Here is a 15722-nt window from a genome sequence, read left to right as displayed (position 1 = left end):
CTGGAGCAAACCCAACACCTCTCATCACCCCTGAGAACACCATCTCCACAGTGTAGGGATGTTTTTCAACGGCAGGGACTGGGAAACTGGTCAGAATTGAAGGAATGATGGATAGCGCTAAATACAAGGGAAATTCTTGAGGGAAACCTGTTTCAGTCTTCCAGAGATTTGAGACTGGGATGGAGGTTCAACTTCCAGCAGGACAAATGACCCTAAGCATACTGCTAAAGCAACACTTGAGTGGTGTAAGGGGAAACATTTAAAAGCCTTGGAATGGCCTAGTCAAAGCCCAGACCTCAATCTAATTGAGAATCTGTGGTATGACTTAAAGATTGTTGTACACCAGTGAAACCCATCCAACTTGAAGTAGCTGGAGCAGTTTTGCCTTGAAGATTGGGCAAAAATCCCAGTGGGTAGACGTGCCAAGCTTATAGAGACATACCCCAAGAGACTTGTAGCTGTATTTTCTGCAAAAGGTGGCTCTACAAAGTATTGACTTGGGGGTGAATAGTTATGCACACTTAAGTTCTGTTTTTTTGTCTTATTTCTTGTTTCACAATAAAAAATATTTTTTAATCTTCAAAGTGGTAGGCATGTTGTGTAAATCAAATGATACAAACCCCCCAAAAATCTATTTTAATTCCAGGTTGTAAGGCAACAAAATAGGAAAAATGCCAAGGGGGGGAATACTTTCACAAGCCACTGTATTAGCAGACACAATTCATTTAACTTCACATTCCTCAAGTATAGGCTACTTATACACTGCTCAAAAAAAATAAAGGGAACACTTAAACAACACAATGTAACTCCAAGTCAATCACACTTCTGTGAAATCAAACTGTCCACTTAAGAAGAAACACTGATTGACAATAAATATCACATGCTGTTGTGCAAATGGAATAGACAACAGGTGGAAATTATAGGCAATTAGCAAGACACCCCCAATAAAGGAGTGGTTCGGCAGGTGGGGACCACAGACCACTTCTCAGTTCCTATGCTTCCTGGCTGATGTTTTGGTCACTTTTGAATGCTGGCGGTGCTTTCACTCTAGTGGTAGCATGAGACGGAGTCTACAACCCACACAAGTGGCTCAGGTAGTGCAGCTCATCCAGGATGACACATCAATGCGAGCTGTGGCAAGAAGGTTTGCTGTGTCTGTCAGCGTAGTGTCCAGAGCATGGAGGCGCTACCAGAAGACAGGCCAGTACATCAGGAGACGTGGAGGAGGCCATAGGAGGGCAACAACCCAGCAGCAGGACCGCTACCTCCGCCTTTGTGCAAGGAGGAGCAGGAGAAGCACTGTCAGAGCCCTGCAAAATGACCTCCAGCAGGCCACAAATGTGCATGTGTCTGCTCAAACGGTCAGAAACAGACTCCATGAGGGTGGTATGAGGGCCCGACGTCCACAGGTGGGGGTTGTGCTTACAGCTCAACACCGTGCAGGACGTTTAGCATTTGCCAGAGAACACCAAGATTGACAAATTCGCCACTGGTGCCCAGTGCTCTTCACAGATGAAAGCAAGTTCACACTGAGCACGTGACAGACGTGACAGAGTCTGGAGACGCCGTGGAGAACGTTCTGCTGCCTGCAACATCCTCCAGCATGACCGGTTTGGCGGTGGGTCAGTCATGGTGTGGGGTGACATTTCTTTGGGGGGCCGCACTGCCCTCCATGTGCTCGCCAGAGGTAGCCTGACTGCCATTAGGTACCAAGATGAGATCCTCAGACCCCTTGTGAGACCATATGCTGGTGCGGTTGGCCCTGGGTTCCTCCTAATGCAAGACAATGCTAGACCTCATGTGGCTGGAGTGTGTCAGCAGTTCCTGCAAGAGGAAGGCATTGATGCTATGGACTGGCCCGCCCGTTCCCCAGACCTGAATCCAATTGAGCACATCTGGGACAACATGTCTCGCTCCATCCACCAATGCCACGTTGCACCACAGACTGTCCAGGAGTTGGCGGATGCTTTAGTCCAGGTCTGGGAGGAGATCCTTCAGGAGACCATCCGCCACCTCATCAGGAGCATGCCCAGGCGTTGTAAGGAGGTCATACAGGCACGTGGAGGCCACACACAATACTGAGCCTCATTTTGACTTGATTTAAGGACATTACATCAAAGTTGGATCAGCCTGTAGTGTGGTTTTCCACTTTAACTTTGAGTGTGACTCCAAATCCAGACCTCCATGGGTTGATAAATTGGATTTCCATTGATTATTTTTGTGTGATTTTGTTGTCAGCACATTCAACTATGTAAAGAAAAAAGTATTTAATAAGATTATATCTTTCATTCAGATCTAGGATGTGTCGTTTAAGTGTTCCCTTTATTTTTTTGAGCAGTATATTTAACAATATCAGCATAAGGTGCTCGATAAGTGGTCTGTTCGGTTGGTGTTGGTTATTTCCGTTTTATCGTCCCGGCTCTACTATCAATCAGTTAGTAGTGACCGAAATGTGTAATCACGGTGTCATGCCATAAATATTGATGTCCTTCACCTCTTCTCTGGTTCCTACTTAAAGACGCACAAACATCCACACATGCCAGTAGAGGGAAAAAGAGAGAGAGAGAGGGGCATGCTACAAAGATATGCAAGGCATTACAATGATCAGTGCAACACACACACACACACACACTACTGTAAATATGTTAGGACATACAGTGCCTTCAGACAGTATTCATAACCCTTGACTTATTCTACATTTTGTGGTGCTACAGCCTGAATTCAATTAAATATACTTTTTCCCCTCCCATCCACACACAATAACCCTTAACGACAAAGTGAATACATTTTTGACATTTTTGCACATTTATTGAATGTTCAATGTTTTAATGATTTTTTTCATTGGCAACAAACACCGACACTACATATCCAAGTATATCTGACCAAATTATGAAAGACAAGCATTGTACTTTTGAATTTTGTAAAGTGAGTGTGGAAGAGGTGAAAAAATTATTGTCGTCTATCAACAATGACAAGCCACGGGGTCTGACAACTTGGACAGAAAATTACTGAGGATAATAGCAGACGATATTGCCACTCCTATTTGCCATATCTTCAATTTAAGCCTACTTTAAAGTGTGTGACCTCAGGCCTGGAGGGAAGCAAAAGTCATTCCGCTACCCAAGAATAGTAAAGCCCCCTTTACTGGCTCAAATAGCTGACCAATCAGTCTGTTACCAACCCTTAGTAAACTATTGGGGAAAAAATGTGTTTGACCACATACAATGCTATTTTACAGTAAACAAATTGACAACAGACTTTCAGCATCCTTATAGGGAAGGACATCCAACAAGCACAGCACTTACACAAATGTGTAATGATTGGCCGAGAGATTGATAAAACGATTGTGGGGGCTGATTTGTTAGACTTCAGTGCGGCTTTTGACATTATCGATCATAGTTTGCTGCTGGAAAAACAGATTATGGCTTTAGAACCCCTGCTATAATGTGGATAAAGAGTTACCTGTCTAACAGAACCCAGAGGGTGTTCTTCAATGGAAGCCTCTCCAACATAATCCAGGTAGAATCAGGAATTCCCCAGGGCAGCTGTCTAGTCTATTGTAATATGGTTGTATGGTGGTATTTTACATTTTGTATTGTAGATACAGTTGAACTTCGGAAGTTTACATACACCTTAGCCAAATACATTTAAATTCAGTTTTTCATAATTCCTGACATTTAATCCCCGTAAAAATTCCCTGTCTTAGGTCAGTTAGGATCACCACTTTATTTTAAGAATGTGTAATGTCAGAATAATAGTAGAGAGAATGATTTATTTCAGCTTTGATTTATTTCAGCTTTTATTTCTTTCATCACATTCCCACTGGGTCAGAAGTTTACATACACTCAATTAGTATTTGGTAGCATTGCCTTTAAATTGTTTAACTTGAGTCAACGTTTTGGGTAGCCTTCCACAAGCTTCCCACAATAAGTTGGGTGAATTTTGGCCCATTCCTCCTGACAGAGCTGGTGTAACTGAGTCAGGTTTGTAGGCCTCCTTGCTCGCACACACTTGTTCAGTTCTGCCCACAAATGTTCTATATGATTGAGGTCAGGGCTTTGTGATGGCTACTCCAATACCTTGACTTTGACGTCCTTAAGCCATTTTGCCACAACTTTGAAAGTATGCTTGGGGTCATTGTCCATTTGGAAGAACCATTTGCGACCAAGCTTTAACTTCCTGACTGATGTCTTGAGATGTTGCTTCAATATATCCATATCATTTTCCTGCCTCATGATGCCATCTATTCTGTGAAGTGCACCAGTCCCTCCTGCAGCAAAGCACCCACACAACATGATGCTGCCACCTCGTGCTTCACGGTTGGGATGGTGTTCTTCGGCTTACAAGCATCCCCCTTTTTCCTCCAAACATAACGATGGTCATTATTGCCAACAGCTCTATTTTTGTTTCATCAGACCAGAGGACATTTCTCCAAAAAGAACGATCTTTGTCCCCATGTGCAGATGCAAACCGTGGTCTGGCTTTTTTATGGTGGTTTTGGAGCAGTGGCTTCTTCCTTGCTGAGCGGCCTTTCAGGTTATGTTGATATATGACTCGTTTTACTGTGGATATAGATACTTTTGCACCCGTTTCCTCCAGCATCTCCACAAGGTCCTTTGCGGTTGTTCTGGGACTGATTTGCACTTTTCGCACCAAAGTACGTTCATCTCTAGGAGACAGAACGCGTCTCCTTCCTTAGCGGTATGACGGCTGCGTGGTCCCATGGTGTTTATACTTGCGTACTATTATTTGTACAAATGAACGTGGTACCTTCAGGCGTTTGGAAATTGCTCCCAAGGATGAACCAGACTTGTGGAGGTCTACAATTTTTTTTCTGAGGTCAGAGGCACTGAGTTTGAAGGTAGGCCTTGAAATACATCCACAGGTACACCTCCAATTCACTCAAATTATGTCAATTAGCTTATCAGAAGCTTCTAAAGCCATGACATCATTTTCTGGAATTTTCCAAGCTGTTTAAAGGCACAGTCAACTTAGTGTATGTAAACCTCTGACCCACTGGAATTGTGATAAAGTGAAGATAAGTGAAATAATGTGTTTGTAAACAATTGTTGGAAAAATTACTTGTGTCATGCACAAAGTAGATGTCCTAACCGACTTGCCAAAACTATAGTTTGTTAACAAGAAATTTGTGGAGTGGTTGAAAAACAAGTTTTAAATGACTCCAACCTAAGTGTATGTAAACTTCCGACTTCAACTGTATGTAGATGTGTAATACTGTTATATGATACTGTTTTATCTTTTTTTCTATATATGTAGTGTAAGTGACTTAATGTGTTTGGATCCCAGGAAGAGTAGCTGCTGCCTTGGCAACAGCTAATGGGAATCCCTAATACATACAAATACCCAAAACATGATGCAGCCACCAATATGCTTACAAATATGGTGAGTGATACTCAGTAATGTGTTTTATTGGATTTGTCCCAAACATAACACTTTGTATTCAGGACAAAATGTTAAAGTGCATTGCCCCATTTTTTGCAGTATTACTTTAGTGCCTTGTTGCAAACGGATGCTTGTTTCGGAAAAATTGTATTCTGTACAAGATTCCTTCTTTTCACTCTGTCATTTAGGTTAGTACTGTGGAGTAACTACAATGTTGTTGATCCATTCTCAGTTTCCTCCTATCACAGCCATTACATTCTGTAACTGTTTTACAGTCACCATTGGCCTCATGGTGAAATCCCTGAGCGGTTTCCTTCCTCTCCTGCAACTGAGTTAGGAAGGACGCCTGTATCTTTGTAGTGACTGGGTGTATTGATACACCATCCAAAGTGTAATGAATAACTTCCCAATGCTCAAAGGGATATTCAATGTTTTACCCATGTACCAATAGGTGCCCTTTTTTGCGAGGCATTTGTGGTTGAATCTGTGTTTGAAATTCACTGCTTGACTGAGGGACCTTACAGATAATTGTATTTGTGGGGTACAGAGATGAGGTAGTCATTCAAAAATCATGTTAAACACTATTATTGCACACAGTGATGCCATGCAACTTATTATGTAACTTAAGCACATTTTTACTCCTGAACTTATCTAGGCTTGAAATAACAAAGGGGTTGAATATTTATTGACTGAAGACTTTTTAGCTTTACATTTTTTATTAATTTGTAAAAATGTCGAAAAAACGTAATTTCACTTTGGCATTATAGGGTATGGTGTGGAGGCCAGCGACCCAAAAATCTAAATGTAATACATTTTCAATTCAGGCTGTAACACCACATGTGAAAAAAGTAAAACGCGTGCGCTCACAAACACACGGACGTGCACACGCACCCCCCGCATATATCCCCCGCACACACACACAAACACCCACACATGTAATTACTGTAAATAGGTTAAGAAATATCTGCTTCCTCCTTCGCTGACACACATTCAGATGTAGGATCTTAATTTGAGCCAGTTCGCTACAGCAGGAAAATAATCCTGCAGCATGAAGAAATGTGGATTATAATTAATGGACATTTTTGTCGGGGTTGATACATTTCTTGTAAGGGAAAATCAAGTCGAAATTAAAAAGTTCAGAAGCCTTTTTAAATCTCAAATACAACACATGTTTTACATTTCCTGCATTGTAGGAACATTCACCTACAGTAGGGTGATCAAATTAAGATCCTACATCTGTAAACACGCGCTTGCACACACCTGCCTGAAAACAAAGTGTAAGCCAAGGGCGGCTGGGACATAAGTATGGAAAGAATACTTATTTTTTACTCTTTGTCTTTATACATGAACTGTGTTGACGCAGGCTTGTCTGAAGGAAGAACAGTACTGGCTCTCCAGCAGCATGTTTACAAGCTGTGTCTGTGTGGAGTCTGAAGTCGCTAGGGCAACGGGCCTGCCTGCTCTACTCTGAGAAGAGGTGTTACACATGAGCTGTGGCAAAATGTACCCATGCAGGAAAACAGACATGCACACATTCACACACATAAAGGTGAGGTCATTTGGTGCATCTTACTTTAAATAGTTGAGTGTACAGTACGTGTATGTACTTGAGTGTGTGTGCTTCAGTGTGTGATGAACTGTAAATGTATGCATGTCTGGGCGCTTGAACAAGCATGCATAGTATGACACAGTACGTTTGTGCGTGCTCTTATGTAAGCGTGGACGACTGGGCGTAAAGTAGCTTTCTGTGTGTGTGTGTGTGTGTGTGTGTGTGTGTGTGTGTGTGTGTGTGCGGGAGGGGTAGGGAAAGAAAAAGCGAGAGCAAGATAAGGCTGTGTATACCCACAACAAAAGGGCTTGTTGTTGCCAGGAGTGTGTGTGTGTGTGTGTGTGTGTGTGTGTGTGTGTGTGTGTGTGTGTGTGTGTGTGTGTGTGTGTGTGTGTGTGTGTGTGTGTGTGTGTGTGTGTGTGTGTCCGTACCTGAAGAAACCCTTGCAGCCCTCGCAGGTCATGGCATTGAAGTGGAAACCGGTGGCCTTGTCCCCGCACACACCGCAGATCCGTGGTACGTTTCTGTCAAACTCCTCATTGGCCAGAGTGGAGGTAATCACAGCCGTATTTTCCATCACTACAAGAGAGAGAGAGAGAGAGAGAGAGAGAGAGAGAGAGAGAGAGAGAGAGAGAGAGAGAGAGAGAGAGAGAGAGAGGGAAAGAGAGAAAAAGGAACATTTGTGACCATTGACCTGAAAAGCACACAGTGGGATTAGTCAGAATGTGATCTGTCCTATGACCTCAGGTGGATTAGAGAGAATGTGATCTGTCCTATGACCTCAGGTGGATTAGACAGAATGTGATCTGTCCTATGACCTCAGGTGGATTAGTCAGAATGTGATCTGTCCTATGACCTCAGGTGGATTAGACAGAATGTGATCTGTCCTATGACCTCAGGTGGATTAGTCAGAATGTGATCTGTCCTATGACCTCAGGTGGATTAGTCAGAATGTGATCTGTCCTATGACCTCAGGTGGATTAGACAGAATGTGACCTGTCCTATGACCTCAGGTGGATTAGACAGAATGTGACCTGTCCTATGACCTCAGGTGGATTAGACAGAATGTGACCTGTCCTATGACCTCCGATGGCTACATTGTGGCTCCTGTATATACAGTGCCTTCGGGAAGTATTCAGACCCCTTGACTTTTCTCACATTTTGTTACGTTACAGCCTTATTCTAAAATATATTAAATGAATAAAAAATCCTCCGAAATCTACACGCAAAACCCCATAATGACAAAAGCAAAAACATTCAGAAATGTTTGCAAATGTATTGCTATGAGACTCGAAATTGTGTTCAGGTGCATCCTGTTTCCTTTGATAATCCTTGAGATGTTTCTACAACTTGATTGGACATGATTTGGAAAGGCACACACATAGAGCTAAAACCAACGCATGAGGTCGAAGGAATTGTCCGTAGAGCTCCGAGACAGGATTGTATCGAGGCACAGATATGGGGAAGGGTACATTTCTGCAGCTTTGAAGGTCCCCAAGAACACAGTTGCTTCCAACATTCTTAAATGGAAGAAGTTTGAAACCACCAAGACTCTTCCTAGAGCTGGCTGCCTGGCCAAACTGAGCAATCGGGGTAGAAGGGTCTTGGTCAGGGAGGTGACCAAGAACCCAATGGTCACTCTGACTGAGCTCTAGAGTTCCTCTGTGGAGATAGTTGTCCTTCTGGAAGGTCCTCCCATCTTCAGCACTCCACCAATCTGGCCTTTATGGTAGAGTGGCCAGACGAAAGCCACTCCTCAGTAAAAGGCACATGACAGCCCGCTTAGAGTTTGCCAAAAGGCACCTAAAGACTCTCAGACCATGAGAAACAAGATTCTCTGGTCTGATGAAACCAAGATTGAATTCTTCGGCCTGACTGCCAAGCGTAATGTCTGGAGGAAACCTGGCATCATCCCTACTGTGAAGCATGGTGGTGGCAGCATCATGCTGTGGGGATGTTTTTCAGCGGCAGGGAATTGGACACTAGTCAGGATTGAGGGAAAGATGAACGGAGCAAAGTACAGAGAGATCCTTGATGAAAACCTGCTCCAGAGCTCTCAGGACCTCAGACTGGGGCGAAGGTTCACCTTCCAACAGGACAATGACCCTAAGCAGGACAATGACCCTAAGCACACAGCCAAGACAACACTGGAGTGGCTTCGGGACAAGTCTCTGAATGTCCTTGAGTGGCCCAGCCAGATCCCGGACTTGAACCCAATCGAACATCTCTGGAGAGACCTGAAAATAGATGTGCAGCAACACTACCCAGTCAACCTGATAGAGCTTGAGAGGATCTGCAGAAAATAATGGGAGAAACGCCCCAAATCAGGTGTGCCAAGCTTGTAGCACAAACAGACAAGAATATCAAAGGTTGTGTGTGTGTGTCAGGGGTGTTGGCAATGGGAGCTATATTTTTTTATGCTCTTTATTTGTCTGTGTTCCAAAGGGGACATTATTTGTATTTTTAACTAAACATGCAAACACCATAGGATAGAATGCATAGCAAGCAGTGCACTGGGTTTGTCATATTTTATGAAATATATCAGAACAGGTGAACTGGAATAACATTCACTCTCATGAGATGGGTTTCCAAAAATAACTAACTGAAAGCCACACCACCAATAAGTCACGAATATGACTCCATTGAGGCATATGTCACTGTGCTTCTATGGCTATATGCACCATGCCACTGCATATTTCATTTGTTCATTTAGCAAACAAGATAGCTCATAATCCAGAGCTTTTATCAGTCAACAGACGTATATTTTTAGCTTCAATTAGCTTTAAAACAGCAAAATGTTCCATCAGCCTAATAGCAGAATGTGTAGAATAGCATGAGATTAGCTATAAAACTACACATTTTTTGTCATTGCCCCATGGCAAAATGTGTAAAATTGCAGCAAGTTCGCTGCTTTACCTATATTTCTGGCTATGCCACTGGTGTTTGTGTGTGTGTCAGAGAAGAAGGTAGTACATTTCCAGGTGCAAATTGTTTGACGTAACGAGTCTTATTTCTTGCCCAAAATCTTATAGTCAACGCAGAACAGTGTCACAGGCCACCAGTTGCCAATATCCCACAGGCAAGTCATGTTTGCCAGAAACCTTTTCAGCAACAGTGCAATAGTTGTCTTTCTCCTGATTAAATCAAAGACTACAGGAACAAAAATGGAATTGAATTTAGACCTCTGAGGTGGTTCAATACCTTCAGAACGCAGTAATTGACTTGTTAGGCCGAGGTGACAAAACCCAGATCCACATTTTGTAAACATGTTTCTGATGGCCTAACCCTCAATACCATGGACCTCCACTCACATTTCTGAACAAATGTCATTTCCAGCTTAACTATGTGTGTAGAGGGACATGATGCAAACATTTTTAAAAGGCCAAATCTTCGTCCTCCAAATAAAGACTAAAAACAGGGTAAGAAGGTAAGAGGCCACTTTATGTAGGCTGTGTTGACATTTTGTCAGTAAAACGGCCTGTATCTATACTGCCATTATCATGGAGTCTTCGATTGACACAGTGGAGAGGTGAACTCCAGTGTCTTCGTCTGCCTGGGGGCTTAGAATATTACACAACAAAGAGTTACATTTGATTACATAGTGCACAAAGTATCTACTTCACTTAAGAATCTCCGTGAGGGGGGAAAAAAAGCATGTCACCGCAAGAGTAGCATTTCCACCGCAAGGGTAGAATCCCCACCGCAGGGGTAGCATCCCCACCGCAGGGGTAGCATCCCCACCGCAGGGGTAGCATCCCCACCGCAGGGGTAGCATCCCCACCGCAGGGGTAGCATCCCCACCGCAAGGGTAGCATCCCCACCGCAAGGGTAGCATCTCCACCGCAAGGGTAGCATCTCCACCGCAAGGGTAGCATCTCCACCGCAGGGGTAGAATCCCTAATGCAGGGGTAGCATCCTCAATGCAAGGGTAGTGTTCCCTCCACCACCACCTCTTAGTGAAAATAAACCAGGGGAGAGATAAAGGGATGGAGAAAGGAGGGGAGACAAAGAAGGGTGACAATCGCAATACTGTACTGATGTGAATATAAACACACTTACAAATCACGAGCAATGAGTTAAGGAGGCAAGCTGAATAATGTAAGCTGTTTTGACAGAGCTCTCCATCACCAGAGGTGTCTGAAAGCCTGGGTGCTAAACTCCTCCAAAACACATATGGGGCTATATGTATCAAGCATGACAGAGTAGGATCAGTTTTGCCTTTTTGATCACAATCATTAAGATTACATGGATGCTCTATACATACAAATGGAAAGCGTGATAATATGTGTTTGATAAAGATATTTCAGAAACATCCATTGAAGCTTAGATTTATTAGGATCCCCATTAGCCAACGCCAATGGCAACAGCTAGTCTTACTGGGGACTGTGAAAAGACCCCTGGTGGTATGTTTGGTGGCATAAGTGTTAGACTTGGGCGCTATCCCGTATATACTGTATACCGGGGAATTTGGAAAAAGCCACAGGATGGTTTTACAATACCATCAATACCGTTGAAACTATTTATTTGAAGTTTTTAAATACATTTTAAAATTTGTAGCAACTCTTTAAGTAAATACCTGGAGTCAACTTGTGCAATATGTTAGAAGATGAAGCAGATTGCGTTCTTTATTTGACCGGTCTCATTATTTTACATTATGAAGCTTACCATAGTTCCCCAGAACCGTTTAGTCCAAAATCACATTCGGTAGCTCCTACCTATATACAGTTGAAGTCGGAAGTTTACATACACACATATATATTATATACACACATATATATTATATAGAGTATGGGGAACACAATCACTATAATGAAATATGTGGACCAATAGGCAATAAGACACTCAAAAACCACAGCCACAGCATGTCATAGCAAACGTAACATACACATAGGCTGTGCTAATACATTGTACGCCTCAGGTATATATATATATATATATATATATATAATAGTATGCAAGTATAAACACCATGGGACCACACAGCCGTCATACCGCTCAGGAAGGAGACGCGTTCTGTCTCCTAGAGATGAACGTTGTCACGACTTCCGCCGAAGTCGGTCCCTCTCCTTGTTCAGACGGCGTTCGGCGGTCGAAGTCACCGACCTTCAAGCCATCACTGATCCATTTTTCATTTTCCATTGGTTTTGTCTTGTCTTCCTTCACACCTGGTTCCAATCCCATCAATTACATGTTGTGTATTTAACCCTCTGTTTCCCCTCATGTCCTTGTCGGAGATTGTTAATTGTATGTCTGTACTGGTGTGCGGCGGGTTATGTTACCCATTGATTTGTATTATTATGTTTTCCGGTGGGTTTTTTTTGTAATAAACTGTGCCGTTGGAAACAGTTATTTCTCTCCTGAGTCTGACTTCTCTGCCACCAGTTAAACACCCCTTACAAACGTACTTTGGTGCGTTTGTAAGGGGTGAGAAGCAAACTCAAACTTTGAAAATCAACCTACCTTGTCAACAAAACAATGTAAATAGCCAAGAAACACGAAGACAAAGTTTTACTTTAGAAGACTTGAGTAAATTTGACCAACTTTCATACCTGTGCTCATTGCTTCTAAAAACAAATCTTTCAGCACTCCACTCACAGCGCGCAGCTCCCCAGACGGGTGGTGTTGCTGCGCAAGGTTGTGTTACGGTGGTGACAGGACTGGGCCTTATGGTGGAAAAGTCAAGGTTATATCTTCCATTTTCCCCAGATTATTTTACCGTACAGATATTGTGACTCTCGTCATCTGTTGCTTGCCCCCACCCCAGTTCAACTCCCACGTAACCCTCACCTTCCACGAGTGCAGAGGTAAAAGTACACACAAAGGGTTAATGGTCACAGAGAACAACAACACGCTGGGTGCACCAAGCATCCGGGAGGCCATTTTAGGGCAGGTGACTAATTGGCAAATAGTGGGATCAAAGCCTATCAATCATACATTAATATGTTTAAAGAGCACTAGGTCTATATGGTAACTTTATAATATGGCTTATCTGTGACCAAATATATTTAGTCTACAATATGATCATTTCCATGGATGTTACGAAAGAACAACAATCAAACCAAATCATGGAAAAGTACACAGTAATATAGTCAAGTGTAGCCTAGTGTTTAGACCTATAACAAAATAGTTTAAAGACTTAGGTCTTTATCTAGTTACAAAAATGATATTACCGATGCACTATGTGTAGTTCAGATGAAGGCTCTGTTAAACCTATATATAACCTCCAAAACAGGACATTCCCAATGCAAACAGGATTACACAACGAAAATAGTCTCAGCTTTCCAGGTCAGGAGTTCCTTAACACTGATTTCATGGGGAAAATGGCTTCTTTTTAGGACAATAAAAAGTTGACATCAGAGACTGTCTCACGTACAGTGCAAAGCGGGAGGTCATCCGGAGTCCTGCTGAGGTTTTGAATGGTTCGCCATTTGAACATATCCTATATACCTGCACAACCACAACTTAACTAACATTAGGTTAACAACACGTAGGCAACAACCACACATACACACAGCACATACTTAGGTCTAACTTTCTGACTGACCCCCAAATCAGTGAACAGACACCTATTATGAAAATATTATTTACTTCTTAAATATCATTCTACTCTATCAGAGAAAGTCATTCAATTGCGATTCCATTCGGCTTTGACAACCTATTACACTAAACTCACAATAGCAAACAGAGGAGCTCTAAATAATGAATGAGTGCACTGTTAGAGTGAATCCACTGCCATTTGAGTGGACACACGGAACACAGGAAACTGTGAATAATATGAAGAAAAACCGCTGCCCCCATCGTAACTTTCCCAGTATAGATGAATTATTATGCATATGATGTATGGTCTGGCCAGACATTGGAGCAGTATCAATCAAAGTTCCTACATACTACCTCAATTGGCCCGACCAACCAGTGCTCCCGCACATTGGCTAACCGGGCTATCTGCATTGTGTCCCACCACCTGCCAACCCCTCTTTTACGCTACTGCTACTCTCTGTTCATCATATATGCATAGTCACTTTAACCATGCCCACATGTACATACTACCTCAATAAGCCTGACTAACCGGTGTCTGTATATATCCTTGCTACTCTTATTTTCAAATGTCTTTTTACTGGATCAGTAAGATCAGTCTGTATCTGGTGTGACCACCATTTGCCTCATGCAGCACGACACATCTCCTTCACATAGAATTGAACAGGCTGTTGATTGTGGCCTGTGGAATACTCCTCTTCAATGGCTGTGTGAAGTTTCTGGATATTGGCAGCAACTGGTACACGCTGTCGTACACATTGATCCAGAGCATCCCAAACATGCTCAATGGGTGACATGTCCAGTGAGTATGCAGGCCATGGAAGAACTGGGACATTTTCAGCTTCCAGGAATTGTGTACAGATCCTTGCAACATGTGGCCGTGCATTATCATGGGGTGATCACGTGAGGTGATGGCGGCGGATAAATGGCATGACAATGGGCCATCAGCAAACAGCTCGCCCACACCACGCCATACACGGTACAGTTGAAACCGGGATTCATCCTAGAAGTGCACACTTCTCCAGCGTGGCAGTGGACATCGAAGGTGAGCATTTTCCCAATGAAGTTGGTTATGAAACAGAACTGCAGTCAGGTCAAGACCCTGGTGAGGACGACGAGCTCGCAAATGAGCTTCCCTGAGACGGTTTCTGACCGTTCGTGCAGAAATTCTCCGATTTGTGCAAACCCACAGTTTCATCAGCTGTACGGGTGGCTGATCTCAGATGATCCAGCAGGTGAAGAAGCCGGATGTGGAGGTCCTGGGCTGGCGTGGTTACACGTGGTCTGTGGTTCTGAGGCTGGTTGGACGTACTACCAAATTCTCTAAAGCGATGTTGCTAAAGAAATGAACATTCAGTTCTCTGGCAACAGCTCTGATGGACATTCATGCAGTCAGCATGCCAATTGAACTATGGCCGAGTGTTGTGTGACAAAATTACACATTTTAAAGTAGGGCTGGGCGGTATACCGTATTTTAGAATATACTGGTATTGATGCAGGGACCGGTTTGGGTTTTGACTTTACCTTCTATACCGGTATTTGAATGTTTGGTTTGTTAAATGTGATATGTTGTGTGTAACGTCCATTTTTATAGTTCACTTCACTACTTGAGTCATCTCTCTCCACTCTCTCTCCATGCCGCTTTCCACACAGACCTTTCCACACAGACCTTTCCACACAGACCTTTCCACACAGACCTCGCTCTGCCTCCTGTGACTCAAGGAGAGCATTTATTGCTGCTCAACCACGAGACACTTGCCTTCAGTCTGCATGGTCAATGTTGATTACAACAATGCTGTTTTCACTTTGCTTCTTAATATAAATCCACTAGCGTTCTACAATTACACTATTAGTGTTTCTTACTTCGGCAAACAGCTAGTTTGTCTTTTCTTAGCAAGTTGTGCCTAAATTTGGTTAGCTGCTAATGCTAATCGCTAACTAGCTAATAAATATATTGAGTCAGAGCAAACTATACAGCCTGATAATACCAGTGATGGTGTAGACCTGAATCAGCATGCTGTTTGTGCAACAGTATCTTCTAAATCAAAGAGGCACACGCGAAGCAAGAATATGTTAGCTCCATGAAGTAGCTAAGCGAAACATTCAATGTAGTAGTGATGGCTCTAAGAGTCGGCTCTTGTAGGTGAACGTTGGGAGCCGGCTCGCATATCAGAAGAGCCTTATCTATTTATAAAAATATTTAAAAAAATAAGATTTGAATAATCAAAAGATTTAA

At 42.9% G+C, this 15722-nt stretch overlaps 1 protein-coding gene across 2 annotated transcripts in view; it reads right to left on the bottom strand.

Annotated features, from left to right (window-relative positions):
• Positions 1 to 15722, bottom strand: part of LOC100136371 (vitamin D3 receptor B) — a 94559-nt gene that overhangs the window by 34053 nt on the left and 44784 nt on the right. For both annotated transcript variants that reach the window (XM_014167996.2, XM_045705805.1), the window contains exon 3: positions 7384 to 7531. In XM_014167996.2, the coding sequence (XP_014023471.1) occupies positions 7384 to 7531 (148 nt within the window). The remainder of the gene's footprint in view (positions 1 to 7383; positions 7532 to 15722) is intronic.

Source organism: Salmo salar, chromosome ssa22 (genome assembly GCF_905237065.1).
Source record: "Salmo salar chromosome ssa22, Ssal_v3.1, whole genome shotgun sequence".
In the NCBI taxonomy this organism is placed as follows: domain Eukaryota; kingdom Metazoa; phylum Chordata; class Actinopteri; order Salmoniformes; family Salmonidae; genus Salmo; species Salmo salar.
Note: the sequence above shows the minus strand (reverse complement) of the source record. Positions and strands in the feature narration are given on the sequence as shown.